At 40.6% G+C, this 17,252-nt stretch overlaps 2 protein-coding genes across 2 annotated transcripts; one reads left to right on the top strand and one right to left on the bottom strand.

The window, feature by feature from the left end:
- Positions 1–8,694: 8,694 nt before the first annotated feature.
- On the top strand, positions 8,695–12,276 carry LOC107811291 (urea-proton symporter DUR3-like). The gene is made up of 9 exons (XM_075246272.1): positions 8,695–9,014; positions 9,495–9,602; positions 9,683–9,778; positions 9,865–9,947; positions 10,043–10,263; positions 10,347–10,609; positions 10,701–10,939; positions 11,018–11,667; positions 11,754–12,276. Exons 1-9 carry the CDS (start codon positions 8,808–8,810, stop codon positions 12,053–12,055), a joined length of 2,169 nt encoding a protein of 722 aa, XP_075102373.1. The 5' UTR covers positions 8,695–8,807; the 3' UTR covers positions 12,056–12,276.
- A 283-nt stretch (positions 12,277–12,559) lies between these two features.
- On the bottom strand, positions 12,560–14,372 carry LOC107811297 (uncharacterized). The gene is made up of 2 exons (XM_016636195.2): positions 14,234–14,372; positions 12,560–13,447 (listed from the first exon to the last, which is right to left on the bottom strand). The coding sequence occupies exon 2, from the start codon at positions 13,443–13,445 to the stop codon at positions 12,723–12,725; it is 723 nt and encodes a 240-aa protein (XP_016491681.2). The 5' UTR covers positions 13,446–13,447; positions 14,234–14,372; the 3' UTR covers positions 12,560–12,722.
- Positions 14,373–17,252: the final 2,880 nt, after the last annotated feature.

The following is a 17,252-nucleotide window of genomic DNA, read 5'->3' as shown; positions in this document are numbered from 1 at the left end:
ACCACCTTCTTCGATAATACAGTCCCCGGATCTTCCAAGGGGGACTGATTAAGCTTACTCATCGGGGCAGCAAGGCCCCCTGTTCGAGTATTGACGAAGACCGTGATCGGGGCCATCAAGGATGCTTTGTCCGAGTTAAAACCGAGAATTTGACCCCCCAGAATGCATGCCATTCCCTGAGAAGTGGAATGCGTCACATAAGTGCAATTCTCTCTTTAAACATCAAAATTATTTTCATTCAATTTCTCTCTTCTCACTTATGCTTATAGTTGTGCAGCTGTCGCCCGGGTTCCGAATGCAGTTCCCCGGTTAAAGGAGTGGATCGAGGGCATATGTACTCAGATGTCGTACTTCGCGCGCACATGGCGTGGACTCTCGAAGGGCCGATCAGAGGGCCGTTCACATGGTAAGGCTTCTTTCTGAGTAGCCAAAACTACTTTCCTACCTTTTATTATACTAACTCCTCTTCCTTTTTGCTATTACATGTTTGCTTAAGACCACCGAACTTAGGCTCTCGGAAGGGGATGGGGATGTTCCTTCGCTCGTTAGTCCCTCCGTTGCTTCCACGTAGGTAAAAAAGAAGAGGAAGAGAAAACCCCCGGGCTCCCCGGGCTCCGAGGTGAAGAAGCCAAAGAACGGGTGCTCCGCAAGCCCAGGAGGGGCTCCAGTTCCCGGGTGCTGGATTTCAACTCCCTCCTCTGGCTCAGGGACAAGCCGGAGGATGAATTTATTTTTGTTACCAATGGTACAACCTATCCCAGGGACTCGGATGCATCCGAGGGGGAGACTTGTGAGATTGACCCCCCTCAAACTCAAAAGACCGATACGGATACCCGGGGTGAAACTTCCCAAGATACCGGATCCAATCTAAAGGAAGCGCCCAGCATAATCTAGATCTCAGGGACACCCTCCTACACTGAGTCCATGCTCAAGGAAGCCCAAGTGAGAAAGGAGAAGTCCAACGAGGGGGTCTATGGTGCGGAAGACCCCCTTCACTCCTTTTTTGACGATGTGAACTCGATTGCTTTGGAAATTGATCGATCAGTTTCCTGCTCCGAGTGTGGACCCTAGGCGCAAGAGATCGATTATACTGACTATCCCGTAGAATGCCCGGGTTTTGTTCACTCCCGTGGGTTTAGCTAGCTACCTCCGGTGCCTGGTGATCAAGGATCAGGCAAAAATAAATGAGGTGAACGTGCCATGCCTCTTTAATGAGGCACAACAGGCGCTGAACCGGGTAAGCCACCATTTCTTTCCATTGATCTATTGTTATCTCTGGTTGATGTTTCTTACATATTTTGTCCCTTTGTAGACCTCGGTACTTCACCACGAGAGTTTCCTTTAATACCGGGTTGAGGTCAATCAACTCGAGCTCGAGATCAAGGAGCTTGCCCAAAAAAGGGACATGTACAAGCTTCTTAGCGAGCAGCAAGAAGGGATCGCCAAGAACCTCCAGGCCGAACTGGATGCTTCTCAGAGAGAGGTATTAGCCTTAAGCCAGGAGCATGCCGACTTGGTGGAAAAGGTAAAAGCTTTTGAAGTTAGACATGAGGGTCCAGTAGTAGAGGCTAACAACAATACTTCGTAGTTCCAGCAGAAGATCGACCAGATCGACCAGCTCCGCAAGGAGATGGACAAGATCAAAATAATGGCCGATGGGTGGAAAAACAAGATGGACATGTTGGCCTCGCAGAAGGAGACTGCCCAGGCCAAGCTGTCTTCGGTGGAAGTTCAGCTTCGGGTACCGAAGGAGAAGGCCGATACACGGGCTCAGAAAAATGAGGACCTCCAAGCACGACTGGGCTCAGCCATCGCTGAACGAGATGCCCTCGACAAGGAGCTCAAAATAACGAGGTCCAGGTTGGAAGTAACCTCAGTTGATGCTGATGAGATGGTGGCCCAATACAAGGCCAATGTTGAAGCAGTCGAGGCCCGCCTGAAGACTACTATTGATTATGTGAGGCAGCTATCCCGAAGGGAGACCCTCGAAGAAATACATGCTCGGGGCAAGATCGAGGAGGCATAAAGACTCTAGGTCAAGGCCAAGAAGCTAGTTGAACCCCGAGGTGAAGAGGGCTCCGAGGGCTTTGAAAAATCCGAAGACCCCGGCAGTTCTGGTGACGAGTCGGGTTCCGGTGAAGACGAGGCATAGATGCCTTAGGATTTATTTTGTTTTTGTATCCTGCACATATATTTTGTTGAGGCCATTTTTATTGGGCATTTGTAAAGATATTCCGGAATATATAAAATTTTTCCCTTTTGGCAATTTTCAAGTCTATTATCTTAGCATCTTTTTACGATTGCAAACATTGCTAATGCCTTAGCACAGAATCAAACGTAGTAATAAGTCATTTTTCGTAGGTTCGAACAAGACCTGTCCTCGATGCAATTTTTGCTCGAAACTTTATGGAAACTCGGAGTGACCAAATATTTCCCCAAGATGCTTGCTTAAATATTTTTAGACTATATCTTTGCCGAGGGTAACCTTTGAACAGGTTTAGAATTTTTTTGAATACCTTATGTTTTGATTTACATGCTTCGAACGTCTCCAAATCATTTTTAGGGTGTCCGTAGCCTTTTAGGTTTAGGCACTGCCTAATAGGCTTTGTGCCTCCGGGTTTCGATAACCTGAGCCGCCTGAACGTATTTCGGACGACAAACTCCGAGTGGGCGTAGCCCTTTAGGCTCAGATAGGGGTGGCCCTTGGGCTCGATAGTCCCCAAGTAAGAATAGCCCTTAGGCTCGATGCTTTTAATAAGCAAAAGTGTGTATTAGCAAGGCGTAAACTTTCTTTCATTTCTGTGTGTAATGTACAAGATTGTAAGGGTGTAAAAGTTCCTATTATGGCTAAGGTGGCCTACACGGGTACGGTTTACTTAACCGTTTGGCCCTTACAATAAATCCCAACCACCGAGCCTAGACTGTTGAAGCACAAAGTTTCCTTCCTTGCTAAACATCTTGACCTGAGGGTGATGGCTCCCAATACTCGAGGTCAATCTCGAGAGGGCTCGGATACTGTTGATGCAACCATTGACTGCGGTTTAAAATCGGTCTTCGATTCTAATTTAGCACGATTTACTGTTGCCTCGTTAAAAACCTTTCCGGAAAACCCATTTGGGACAAAACCAATTCAAGGAAAAAAGAGTGCAACGCGTGCTTTCAGACCTAACAGCCACATTCTCCTTTGGCTGTTGCCTGCAAGTGTTAGTCCAATTCGTAATAAAAAAAGTGAATGAGGTCGTACCTTAGCAGTAGTACCGTTTTAAGTCGGTCACGTTCCAGTTGTTCGGTAGTTGTGCACAATTTCTCGCTTCGAGTTTGTATGAACCTTTACCGATAATCCCGATGACTCGATATAGACCTTCCCAATTCAGTCCCAGCTTCCCTTTGTTCGGGTTCTGGGGGTTCAGTGTTACTTTTCTTAACACCAAGTCCTCGATATTGAAGTGTCGAAGGTTGGCTCTTCTATTGTAATATATTTCTATCCGCTATTTCTGGGTGGCCAACCGGACTAGGGCGGCCTCGCGCCTCTCATCCAATAGTTCCAGGCTCATGCACAAGGCCTCACTATTTGATTCTTCGGTTGCATATCGGAATCTGAAGCTCAGTTCTCCCACCTCAACCGGTATTAGTGTTTCAGCACCATAGACCAACAAAAATGGAGTGGCCCCGGTACTAGATTTTGAGGTCTTACGGTATGCCCACAAGACTTCGGGCAAAATTTTCCTCCATTTCCCTTTGGCATCGGTCAACCTTTTCTTAAGGTTTTGCAGTATGGTCATGTTCGTAGACTCCGCATGTCCGTTACCACCAGGGTGATAGGGTGTTGACAAGATCTTTTTGATCTTTTTGTTCTTTTTGAAAAATTTGATTACTTTGTTGCCGATGAACTGCTTCCCATTATTACACACTATCTCGGCCGGTATACCGAACCGGTATGTTATGTGGTCCCAAATGAAGTCGATGACTTAAGCTTCAATCTACTTAGAGAAATAGTCAGTCATAAATAGTATAAATTGAGCCTTGCCATGTGCCCAAGGCAGGGGACCGACAATGTCCATTCCCCATTTCATGAACGGCCAAGGTGACAGGACCGAATGTAGTAACTCCTCGGGTTGATGGATCATTGGTGCATGCCTCTGACAGCCATCACATCTCCGTACAAAGTTCTTCGCATCTTTCTCTATGTCGATCTACTAATAGCCATCTTTGATTATCTTACGAACCAAAGATTCTCTCCCCAAATGGTTTCCGCAGGTGCCTTTGTGAACTACGCTCAAAACATATTCGGTGTCTCCCAGCCCCAAGCATATGGCGCGTGGGCCATAGAACGTTCTTCTGAACAGGGTATCTTTGGATAGGCTAAACCTGGCTATAAGAAATTCAATGAGTTTTTTCCTGTGCTCGGGAGTCAAACCCGTGCCCAGGTATACCTTCCGATCGGTCAAGTGTTCGATCAATATGACATGCTCCAGCTCCTCGACCATCGACTTAGTGGCATCGGAATCGTCAGGGGCGATGAATGACCTAGGAACTCCGTAATCATCATCCTGACCTGCCTCTTGCTTCTCCAGTTCGGTCGAGGATGGTGTTGGTGATTGCTATTTAGTTTCTTCCTTCCTAACCGACTTTGGGTTCTTTGATGTCGAGAGTGTGGACATTAGGATCACCTCATCAACCGTGAACATTTCTTTTGCGGCTGACTGTTCTCCGTAAACTGTCTTGATCCTTCCTGGTGTGGAGAACTTCAATGCCTGGTGTAGTGTCGAGGGTATTGCCCTCATGTTGTGAATCCATGGCCTTCCGAATAGAGCGTTATACCTCATATCCCATTCGATGACGTAAAACTTTATTTCCTGAATGATTCCGGCGGTGTTCCCTGGCAAGGTTATCTCCCCTTTAATAGTTTCACATGCCATGTTGAATCCGTTTAAGACCTGGACTGTAGACACTATTTGGTCTTGTAAACCCAACTGCTCTACGACCCTTGATCTGATGATATTGGTCGAGCTGCTTGGATAAATCAACACACGCTTAACTCGAGATTTATTTATGAGTAGAGAAATTACCAATGCATCATTATGCGGTTGCACGATGACTTCAGCGTCTTCATCATTGAAAGAGATGGTCCACTCCGGCATGTAATCTCGGGTCCGCTTTTCCCTTGTGGGACACCTTAGTACGCTTCATCATTAGCCCCTGGGGGATGTCGACTCCACCAATGATCATTTTGATGACGTGTTGAGGTCCTTCTTGCTCGGTCTGCTTGTTGGAGTCCCTATTCCTGAAGTGATTTTTGGCTCAATCACTTAGGAATTCCCGGGTCACTTCTTCTCTTAGCTGTCTGTAGCCTTCGGTCCTGTGGTCGTGAGTGCCATGATACTTATACATCAGGTTAGGGTTTCTTTGGGTAGGATCAGACTGCAATGTTTGAGGCCACTTGGTATCTTTGATGTGTATAATGGCTGATACGATGCAGGCAGCATCGACTCTGAAGTTGTATTCCGATAACCTCGGTGCCTCCCTGGCCCTGATTTGCATGTCGAAACCGTTTTTGCTCATGAGTCCCTGGCTATTATGACCTCGATCGCTTCTTTTTTAATTCCTCGTAGGGTTATGTCCAGATCCTCCGCCCTTTCGATCTCCTCTATACGGTTGATATTGATTCTTGTTAGGTCTTGGTTCATGATTGACGACTCTTTTGGGCCTGTCATAGTTCTGATGGATATACGGACCCAGAGGGGGCCCCGAGTTGATCATCCTCGACTCTGATTTTTGATTGGCACCTATTATGGACGTCAACCCAAGTTACCGCTGGGTACTCTATCAAATTCTGTTTCAGCTATTGTGAAGCCAAGGAGCTTTGGGGGTTGAGTCCTTGAGTGAATGCTTGAACAGCACAATCATCCGCAACCAGAGGCAAGTCCATTCTTTCCATTTGAAACCTCGATACGAATTCCCTGAACATTTCGTTGTCTCTTTGTTTCACTTTAAAGAGGTCCGATTTTCTGGTCTCGACTTTGATGGCCTCGGCGTGAGCCTTTACGAAGGCATCTGCAAGCATAGCGAACAAATCAATAGAATTAGGGGGGAGGTTGTGATACCATATCATTGCTCATTTGGACAGGGTTTCTCTAAACATTTTCAGCAGCACCGACTCGATTTCATCATCTTCTACATCATTTCCCTTGATGGCATATGTGTAGGAGGTCACATGTTCATTTGGATCTGTGGTCCCGTTATACTTTGGAATTTTTGGCATACGGAACTTCTTTGGGATTGGTTTCAGAGCTGCGCTTGGAAAGAAAGGTTTTTGGACAGATTTCTTGGAATCCATGCCTTTCAATATCGGTGGTGCTCCTGGGATTTGATCAACCCTGGAGTTATAGATGTCCATTTTTTTTGTCGTTGGCTTCGTTCTTCTTTTCTCCTGATTTCACCCACTTTGTCAGTTCCTCAAGCATCTTTATTATCTCGGGGTTGGTCCCGGGTTCAACTTCACCTAGCCTTCTTGTGGTTGGTTTATTTCTGCGGGTATTGTTTTAGGATGGTTTGGGCTCAACTCTGCCTTGGGGCGCGACTTTGGTTCTACAACTGGTTTATCACCGCTTGTTGAGCCTGTAATATCTTAAAGATCACCCATAAATTGATCTCATCGCCTTCGTTGTCATGTGTACCCCGGGCTATCGATCGGGCTCCCCCGCGAACGTTGTTTTCGTGGTCGGTAGGCAAGTTTGCGTTGATGGCTACATGTGAGTTGGCATCGATTGGGTCCGCGATCGGAACTCCGTTGGGGTCAACAGGAGGCACCTCGTTGCTGGGCACTGCATTGTTGTTCTCGCCATGGTGGACAGACTCAGCATCAACGTTCAAATGAGCAGATTGAGAGTTTGGCATTTTCTATTTGACCTGAAATTAAAATCTCAAAGAACAAGCATAATACAGAGTGCGTTATGAAAATTTGTATCAAATTACCACTATTATCCCTAGCCCCACGGTGGGCGCCAAATTGTTTACCCTAAAAATGGATAACAATTGAATTTATATGTGGTTTTAAGGATATGTGGATAAATTCAATACGAGTAATTAATGACGTTAGATTAAGCAAATGAAAGACGTAATAAATTGCCAAACTAACGATAAGAGTGATTTCGAGCTCGGTTGATGGCTCAATGAGGAACCTGCCCTCGATTCCAAGCTTGGACTTATAAAGAACTTAAGAACAAAAATAAGAGCTTTTAACAACAAAGGGAATTGAAATAAACTGCCTTGGTATGTGTGTTACATTGTCCCCTATGAATAATAAGCTTCCCCCTTTATATAGTAGGGGAGTTTTATACTAAGTACAATTCAAAGAAAGGTAAAAATCTTTCATTTTGCTAATCACTAATTTTTTACCGATACGGGCCAATATTCACGTCGTGATATCTGGTTGGGCACGGACATCTCGGCCCTTTGTTAGTCGTGTACAGCTGTTTGGTAATGCTCTCTGAAATCTTGATCCTTGAACCGAACCCGGAGGACATGGGCCTGATACCCCCGAGGGCAGGTGTTTTGCCCGAGCCCCGATACGAGGGGCTCCTCGCTCTGACTCTGATTCATTACGGTCACGTTCTTGTTCTGTTTGCCTCACCGGGAAATATGGGTATTCAGTGGGCTCGATTTTACCCGTATACAAGTTTAAAATTAATTTGTGCGTAGAAATCATTATTTCATTTGAATAACCTCATCAAAATTGAAAAAAACCCACATCAAAACAATATTTCGAAATTTCACTAATATTTCAAAGACTAAATTTTAGTATTTACCAACGAGTGATGACCAAACTGGTATTACAAATAGTGGAATTCAGTATCTAAGATGGTGAAATAATGTTTGTTTTCTTTACTAGTGCATGCCAAAAGAAAAAAAATCCTAATTATCTCGCAAGTCTTGATTAATTTTCCTAATTACTTGGCTAAGGCACATCTTCTTAAAGAAAAGAATATTTCGTTTAGTTATGGCAATTGCGAACACACATACTATTCTACGCCCAAAAGAAGAAGTCATTCATCACAAAATTCATTCATTCAAAAACAACTCGAGGGCTTTTAGTTTGCCTACCTAAGCTCCTCCATCTGAGGATCACGGCCTATTATCTAAAACATTTTGATCAAATTTGAACCCCAAGCCCAAAGAGCAAAATGATAGTTACTAGAGACTGTCCTCTTCCACCATCAACATTTAAGCAAAATCCAATGCACCTCAACTCATGCTTACTATATACGATGATTAAGATTGTCACACCATTCCCAATTTAATTAACACACTTTAAATGAAATATAAGTCGAACCACGCATCTCAGTTATGAGTTCTAAATTTTAGGATAGAGATATTAAGTTTTAGTAACTGAGTTCTGAATTGAAAATCAATAATCAAAGGATGCATGCTTTACTTTATTACACAAATAATCACTCAAAACTAATGTTTCTGTTTTTATTTGATGGAATTATTCAACCAAGAAATATCCAGCTACTCCAAGACAAAAGATTCTCAAAGCCATGAGAGTGACCCTTGAATCTGTCACTGCCAACTTGAAGATTCATCTAATACTTATATTGAAAACTCCATTTTTGGTTTGACTTGCACAAATTTCCATAGACTTTATAGTAAGTACTGTAGTACATAACGTCACAAGAAAATGGCCTCTGCAATTCCAAGTTGCTTACTTTGTTGGCTCTAAATTATTTTTGTCTTAAGTAGGACTAAATCAGTTGACTATCATAGCTTTAAAATTAATACAAAGATTCTTACACCTTAGTTCTTACATGAAATCAAGAGATCAGTTCACTCACATGGCTTCAAACTGGCCACCTTTTCTATTTTCATCCAAATATTATAGTGTTTCTGGAGATGGGGATAGTTGTGTGAGGCAAAGCAGTTTTTTTGGAGGAAAACCTGTTCTTAATCAGGGTGTTGGCTACTCTGTCATTCTTGGTTTTGGAGCTTTTTTCGCAGTCTTCACTTCTTTCCTGGTATTCTAGTTTTACTTTTACTTTTCTCTTTCTTACTGATTATAATGTCAACTAGCGTATATGAGTTAAATTCTAACGAGAGGGGAGAGGGTGGGCCGAGGGGGTAGAAGAGGCATTGTCTTTAATTTGGAGCAACCTTTTCTAATTTTCCTTCTTTTATAACTTTCAAAGAAATTTAGATACGTTAGTATCTGGCTTCTCCAGAATCTGTAAAATGCATATTCTGCGATAATTTTAATTCCTAAAGAATATTCATCGTCTATGGCCTATGGAGCCACTTTGCTTATTATCTTCTTCAACTTATCCAACATTCATGCAATAGTTTTTATAGTGGATTGATCACACTGATAACTGTGCCAAGGCACAAAATCATTATGTAAAAGAGTCGCATGTGTAATATATTTATTTGATTCTCTTCGGCATATGGGATTATAGCTTTATCATCTTTCCTATTTGTAATTTTCTATGCGCTGCTATAAGGTTTGGCTGGAAAAAAGATATGTTGGTTCGCGTCATACATCAGAATGGTTCAACACAGCTGGTAGAAATGTCAAAACAGGACTTATTGCAAGTGTAATTGTGTCTCAGGTACCATTTTTATTGTTACCTAATAATACCAATGTAACTCAAAGTTACAATCAACTTAATGGCAACATCTTCTTTTGCAGTGGACTTGGGCAGCTACAATCTTGCAAAGTTCTAATGTAGCCTGGGAGTATGGAATTAGTGGACCCTTTTGGTATGCAAGTGGAGCTACTATTCAGGTACATACTATTCTTGACCTTCTCAAGAAGGAAGAAAGGAAGAAAAATTTTTTGAGTTGTTTCTAAAGAGATTTGTTACAAAACAGGTGCTCCTTTTTGGTGTGATGGCAATAGAGATCAAACGAAAAGCTCCTTATGCTCATACAGTCTGTGAAATCGTCAAAGCAAGGTTTGTAATGGAAACTCCAAAGATGAAGATAACTCTGCTGTATCCTTAAAAACTTTTCTTTGGGCAGGCAGTTTGTTGACTACTATTATTTTCAGATGGGGAACTGCTGCTCATCTTGTTTTTCTGGGGTTTTGCTTCTTGACGAACATTATAGTAACAGCCATGTTGCTTCTTGGTGGATCAGCTGTCGTTAATGCACTCACTGGCGTCAATATATATGCTGCAAGTTTTCTTATCCCTCTTGGTGTTATAATTTACACCTTAGCAGGAGGGCTAAAAGCTACTTTCTTGGCTAGCTATATACATTCTGTCATAGGTATCTAAATTTTACTCTTTATATTAGCTTTTTTACTCTTTTTCACGCGCTCATCTAAGAAATTTTCTGGTTGTTGATTTCAGTACACGTGGTTTTAGTCATCTTTGTGTACCTAGTATATGTTGCTAGCGATGAACTTGGCAGCCCAAGCCTCGTTTACAGACGTTTATTAGAGGTAGCAAGCAAGTCAAGAAATTGTCAAGAGCCAATATCCCATGTTGGACAATCTTGTGGTCCTGTTACTGGGAATTTCAAGGGGTCTTATGTTACTATGTTGAGTTCAGGTGGTCTTGTCTTTGGTATCATCAACATCGTGGGAAATTTTGGCACAGTTTTCGTTGACAATGTAACTTCTTTCGTGTAATTTAGCAAGAAACTGGCTTATGGAATGTATCTGTAACCATCATTTACTAATAACCATAAATATTGAAATGTAGGGGTACTGGGTAAGTGCCATTGCTGCAAGACCATCATCGACGCATAAGGGCTATTTGTTGGGTGGTCTTGTTTGGTTTGCTGTGCCATTCTCTTTGGCAACATCACTAGGTCTTGGAGCACTAGCTCTTGATTTACCAATAACAGCAAGTGAGGCTAGCCATGGACTAGTTCCTCCAGCTACAGCTATTGCTTTGATGGGAAAAGGGGGGTCGATTCTTCTCCTCACAATGCTCTTTATGTAAGTGCCTAATCAAGAACTATGCGTGGAAATGGTTCTGTTAACTTTCAATTATATGACTTCTTCTGTATTGATTAGGGCTGTCACATCAGCTGGTTCATCTGAGCTAATTGCAGTCTCTTCATTATGTACATATGACATCTATCGTGCATACATCAACCCTGATGCAAGTGGAAAACAAATTCTAAAAGTTTCAAGAGGAGTTGTATTAGGATTTGGCTGTTTCATGGGCATTTTAGCAGTAGTTTTGAACAAGGCAGGGGTTTCTCTAGGTTGGATGTATTTAGCCATGGGAGTTTTCATAGGATCAGCTGTTCTCCCAATTGCTTTCATGCTTTTATGGCAAAAAGCAAACAGTTTTGGCGCAATCCTGGGGACAGTTGTTGGCTGTTTGTTAGGGATTATCACTTGGTTATCGGTCACTAAGATCGAGTATGGAAGGATAAATCTTGATACAACTGGTAGAAATGCGCCAATGCTTGCAGGAAACCTTGTTTCTATACTTACTGGTGGAGCTATTCATGCTGTTTGTAGCTTTCTAAGGCCCCAGAACTATGATTGGCAGACTACTAAGCAGATCACTGTGGTTGAAAAGGAAAAGAGTGAATTGCCACCTGAAGAGTTCAAAGAGGAAAAGCTCAACAGAGCCAAAGCATGGATAATCAAATGGGGCATTGGTTTCACAGTCGTGATAGTACTTCTCTGGCCTATTCTTACACTTCCTGTGGGTAAGTCGGAATAATTTAATCCTTCTGCTACTTCAGTGTTAGTGTGAATGCTCGATGATTAATTGGTTGCAAACTTGATAATGCAGGGCAATTTAGCAAGGGATACTTCACATTCTGGGCTGTAATAGCTATTGTATGGGGTACAGTAGGATCAGCAGTTATTATTGCTTTACCATTGATGGAAAGCTGGGGAACAATCCAAATTGTGCTTAATGGCATGTTTACAAATGACAGAGTTATGGAAAAGTTGGAAGACTTAAACTCCAAGCTGAATGCATTTATTATAGCAATACCTGAAGTAGAGAGGGTGTATTTACTTGAGAAAGAAAGGAGCAAGAGAAAGGAAGCATCCGAATCCGATCAGATTGCTGCTTCACCAAGTCATTGAATTCCCAGAGAAAACAAGTCGATCAGTGTGTATTTTAAGTCCAAAATAAGACAGAGGTGCTTTATACATACTGTCACTTTCTGCAAACTAATGTGACTACAATGATTGTATAAAGTACCATGACTTGGCTTCATGCCCCGAACATAGTGTGGTTTTGCTTTTGAAAGTACATCATTGTCTTGTTTGAATTTTGTTTTGGAATGTCTGTTTAAACATTGGAAGAACTCAAGAAGTCATGTGCCAATTCTTTGGCTATCTCATGTAGTGAAGCTTTTCATCTCTAGTGAAATAAATTCAGATGGTAGAATAACTTGTTCAAGTGACAGTTAGCTACCTAGTAAGAAACTGACACATGTCAAAGGATGCCACGATAGTTTGTGAGAATTGTCATCGCACTTTGAGAGGCCAAGTGGCCAACAAACATTAGATGAAACCTTTTTATTAGCAAAAGGTAACATGACCAGACAATCTTTCCGATCAGCCTGAAGAGATTTCAAGGCATAAAAAAGCAGCAAATATTTCTACTGAGTTCAAACATTCAAATAAAAACTGAAAACTGTGAGTAATCAGAAAGTTGTTTCTATCTAAACAAAAAGATTAACAAGAAATCAGATAGCAACCAATATGTGGTAGTGCACTGTACACCGGATTTACTTTTCAGAAGTCATCAAAATTCAGTGTTCAACCATTTAGTGTAGTAGACACATGTTTGTGGGGATATAACTCCATTGGGTGAACATTGACTAATCCTAGGGCAAGCACCACATGGAATTGAAGCCATTGGCCCTATTGTTTTCGGACCAGTCCCTAAAGCAACTCCGCTTGAAGTTCGATAACAAACTGATCCAACAGGAATAGAATGATATTCTCCCAATCCAGTGCTCTTCACCTCTATAATAGCATTGTCTAGAACCATAGAGTTCAATATTTCCGCAATTTGCTGACTTGTGCACTCAACAACTTTCCTTTTCTTCAAGAAGTTGTGGATTCCCTCCACAGTAGCAACTTTCAGCAATTCTATGACCTTGAAGCATGTGTCTCTGAGAACGGTGATGAATTCCTTATCAAGATTTCCCTCAGAGTACCATGAACCACCAGTCAGTTCCTCCGAAGGTTCAAACTCAACGGCCATGTAATGCTTCTTTCCCTTATTTTGGATATTCACAACTTGTTTTATCAACTTCTTTTTCACGAGTGCGGTCAGGGATTTATCCACAAGAGTTGGTGGAAGGTTTGCCTCCTTTTTCACCTCTACCACCCAGATGCCCAGATTCCTTTTATTTTTTACCAGACTGAGCACTACACGTTCAGCATCTGGAAGTCCCCGAGTAGGTGAATCCAAGTCTGGTCTTTTCCGCTTCATGGTGGTTGCTTCCCTTGATCGACTCATCTCTGAGAGCATAAAAAGAGCAAATAAAGAGATGAATTTTACCTTGGTTCTTATCACACTAAAGTGGCATGGAGAAAACAATAATTCCAGTTCAGACTCATGTAGTAACTAGCAGTGAGAGCAAAATCAATTCTCTCCAAATAGTCAGTCATGCCACCAAGATCCCAAATCAACAAATGCAGAAACACTCTATTTGAACCCTACGATATTTCTACTTCAACTATAAAACAAACAGAGTAAGATGACTTTATTTTAATGACCGAGAAATCCGTCCGGGGCCAACCGTTAGGACTAACAGCAGCCTTCAAAACTCGGGGATAATGGGCCACCCCTCTACTGTTCTCCACTTAAATATCAGGCTTAGTTCTCATGGTGCGGGGCTTGAACTTGTCCTCAACCATTGCCACTTGAACTAAGCCTTGGGGGCGTGAATTTGTGACCCAAATCACAACTCCCTCAACCAACCTTTGTCACTTGAATTAAGAAATTTAAATTATAATTTCTGAGAATATTCTATTCGAATTTTCCAATAACAAATTGTGACGCCCAAATACCTAATTTGGTTGGTTTCTCAGTAACTGCAAATTTCTATCCCAAAATTACGCATCATATTCAACCTTTCATTCCTCATTCCTACACCATCTCCTTCACCGTGAATTTGAACCAATTCACTGATAACCGACAGTTATAGAAGAATGATTCACTATATTAAATTAAAACAAACGAGGATGAAACAAATTAAAACAAAAATAATACGACAAAAGAGAGGAAAGAAGAGAGAGACATACAGAGAAGAGAAGAGGAGTCGCCGAATCCGAATCGCTGATGCCGTCGCCCTTTGCCGGTCGGAGGAGTTCACAAAACACGAAATTGTGGTTAGGGAGAGAGGTTTAGGTAAAAAATAAAATATAAAACACAAAATAAAACTTTAAGGCCAAAAAGTGAATTGACAATTTATTCGAAAAACTTTTGTACTTAAATGAAATTAGTTCAATTTCATTTAATTATTTGAATTTTTGAATTAAATTTTTTAAATTACTTATAAGTTATAATGTAGAGAAATCTACATTATTTACCTATCCGATCCAAAATTATTAGCCACATGTACCTATTTTAAATTTAATTTCAATTTATATCAATCTAACCCATAATTATTACCCGACCTACCTACAGAACCAAAAATAATATGTATTCAAACGGAGCACATATTGGTTCTCTAATCCATGCGAAGGAGTGGAGTTCTGAACCAGTTCACGGATCCATTGTAATTTTCTTTCTTATGTTTAAATCAGCTCAAATGTTTTTATTTATTTGAATTTTGTGTGTATCTATTTATTTGTTTGAGCTATTATTTTAATTAATAAACATTCTGAAATTCTATCTTCCATAGATGAGAAACCGAGTAGGAGAAAATTCTCAGCGAGTCTCTATCAATTATTCAGTAGAGAAACAATTCAAAATAGTGGATACAATTTCAGATCCGAAGGAAAAAATTGAAACTTTATGTAAATGAGTTCAAAATATCAGATTTGAATATTCATGTATGTTTTAAGTGTTTTACACTTAATTCATTAGGTGTTATTTTTTGATGTGTAGATCATGGTGTTAACGTAGATTTTCAGAGATTTATTATAAGAAAAATTAAATTTACGATGGAAGGACTTGAAGCTTTCACTCATAAACTAGGTTTGTAGAGTTTGCAGTTATTTCGATGTGATTTTGACGGGAGTATGTTTGAAGTGTAGATCGGAGGTTGTGACTAAATTTTAACTAAATTAGGTGGAGATTTTGGGATAGATTTTTGAATTTTAGGTTGAAATTGAATTGAACTAGCGAATAAGACAAATCTGTATTTTTTTTTAAGGAATAAACCGGTCTTTATGATACCTTGTCAGTATATAAATCAATCTAGTTCATTTGTTGGTTGATTTGTGAGATGATCCAAGTCCAGATGATGAATTCAAACACTATTCTAATCTCTTGTTTGCCTTTATCTGTACACAAGTTTGGATTAGTGTTAAACTAAGCTCCAAATTTAATAACTCAAAAAAGTCTGTATCATAGTGGAGTGACTTGTACGATGGCAGGACCTCTTCAATTTTAGGGAGGCCATGAGTCTCCGAAGTTTGTGTTACATATTTTTACAAAGATATGAATTAAGTTGTTACCATTCATATTTTGTAATTCAATGGTAGAACTCTTAATATTTGTATCCCATAAACATTTAAGATTCGATTCATAGTACTACTCTGCCCTCGCCAGAACTTTTACCTTCCATTTTGGCTTGCTGCTGCACTTTGCAGAAACTAAGTTTCGATCTTCTATATATCAGAGAATGTCGAACACCCATCTCTTCAAGTTGAATTCTCCAACCAATAGATCGTACGTGGGTTTTCTTTCTTGTAAAGATCTCCATTAACAAGATACCATAGTTGTAGCATATAACATCTCCCACGGTTGACACTAAGCCTTCTGATCTGTATTCTGCAAACATTCGTCATATATTTTTATCAACAAAAAATGACATAATATGCTATTTCTTAACTATCTTTCTATTTAGTTAATAAAATGTGACACTAATTACACTGAGTTAGATTATGTTGTTCAACATAAATAAAAAGGACTTGAGATTATGTAGTCAATAGTGTTTAACGTCTTGGTTTGTGCTATCGTTTTATCTGTTGTCATAAGTTTGAATATACCAAAGCCACTGACTCTTGCAACCATGGCTTCATCCAAAAGTATGTTACTTGGTTTTAGATCACAGGACGACAATACTAGAACGACTTTCATGTAAATATTCCATTGTAGAAGCCACATCAATCATGACCTTCAATCTTTGGTTTAAATATAGAAAATTTGTGAGAGTAAAGCCATGTACTCAGCAGTCAGCACCAACACTTTAAAATCAAGGTAAGCACAACTTCTTATCACCTTAACAAGATTTCTATGGCGAATGTTACGCAAACCTCACACTCGAAATCAAACCTTCTAAATGCATCTTGAACTTCTGTATTGAAAACGTTTACAACAACAAGTTGGCTTTGTATACTAAAAACCAAGGCATCCACTGCCAATCAAGTTGGCTTCATCAAAGTTGTTTGTCCCTCGAACAACTTTATAGTAAGAGATCCTCTTATGGGATTGGCCAATCAAATCTGGTATAGCAAGTTGTCTATTTCTTTTTTGGTATTTCAGCAGCCAAGCCATGCATGAAAATGGCTGTGACTACTAATGCTACTGCAATTAATGCAAGAACAAAAGTTAAAGCCCTTCTCTTGTTTCTACTTTTCGGGCTATTGATTCTATATTTCACCACATTGAATTGAGATGTTCCACACAATTTGGCGTTATTCATGAAAGATTCAGCTGTCAAATTTGCAAAACGTCCTCCACTTGGAATCTTACCAGTGAGCGGACACACTAAGATAGCTGAGCTGTTTAAGATTCACCAAAGACTCGGGAATTGTACCAGAAAGGTTATTTCTAGATAGATCCAAGTATGCAAGAGCAACCATGTCTCCGAATGATTCAGGTATAGAACCTTCAAGATTATTCATCGACAATGAAATATTCACCAAATTCTGTAGTTGTCCTATTGTGCTTGGAATTTGTCCTGTGAATTGATTTCTTGATAAATCTAAATCACTAAGACTCCTCAAAATTTCCTATTTCGAATTGCAAAGAATCATTGAGAAAATTGGAGGACAACTTCAGAACTGATATACCCCTATTAGTACTCCAACAGGGATTTCACCTGTGATGCCATTTACGAAGGCAAGGAACCTTTCAAAAGAATTGGACCAG

This window comes from Nicotiana tabacum, chromosome 23 (assembly GCF_000715075.1).
Source record: "Nicotiana tabacum cultivar K326 chromosome 23, ASM71507v2, whole genome shotgun sequence".
Lineage (NCBI taxonomy): Eukaryota > Viridiplantae > Streptophyta > Magnoliopsida > Solanales > Solanaceae > Nicotiana > Nicotiana tabacum.
Note: the sequence above shows the minus strand (reverse complement) of the source record. Positions and strands in the feature narration are given on the sequence as shown.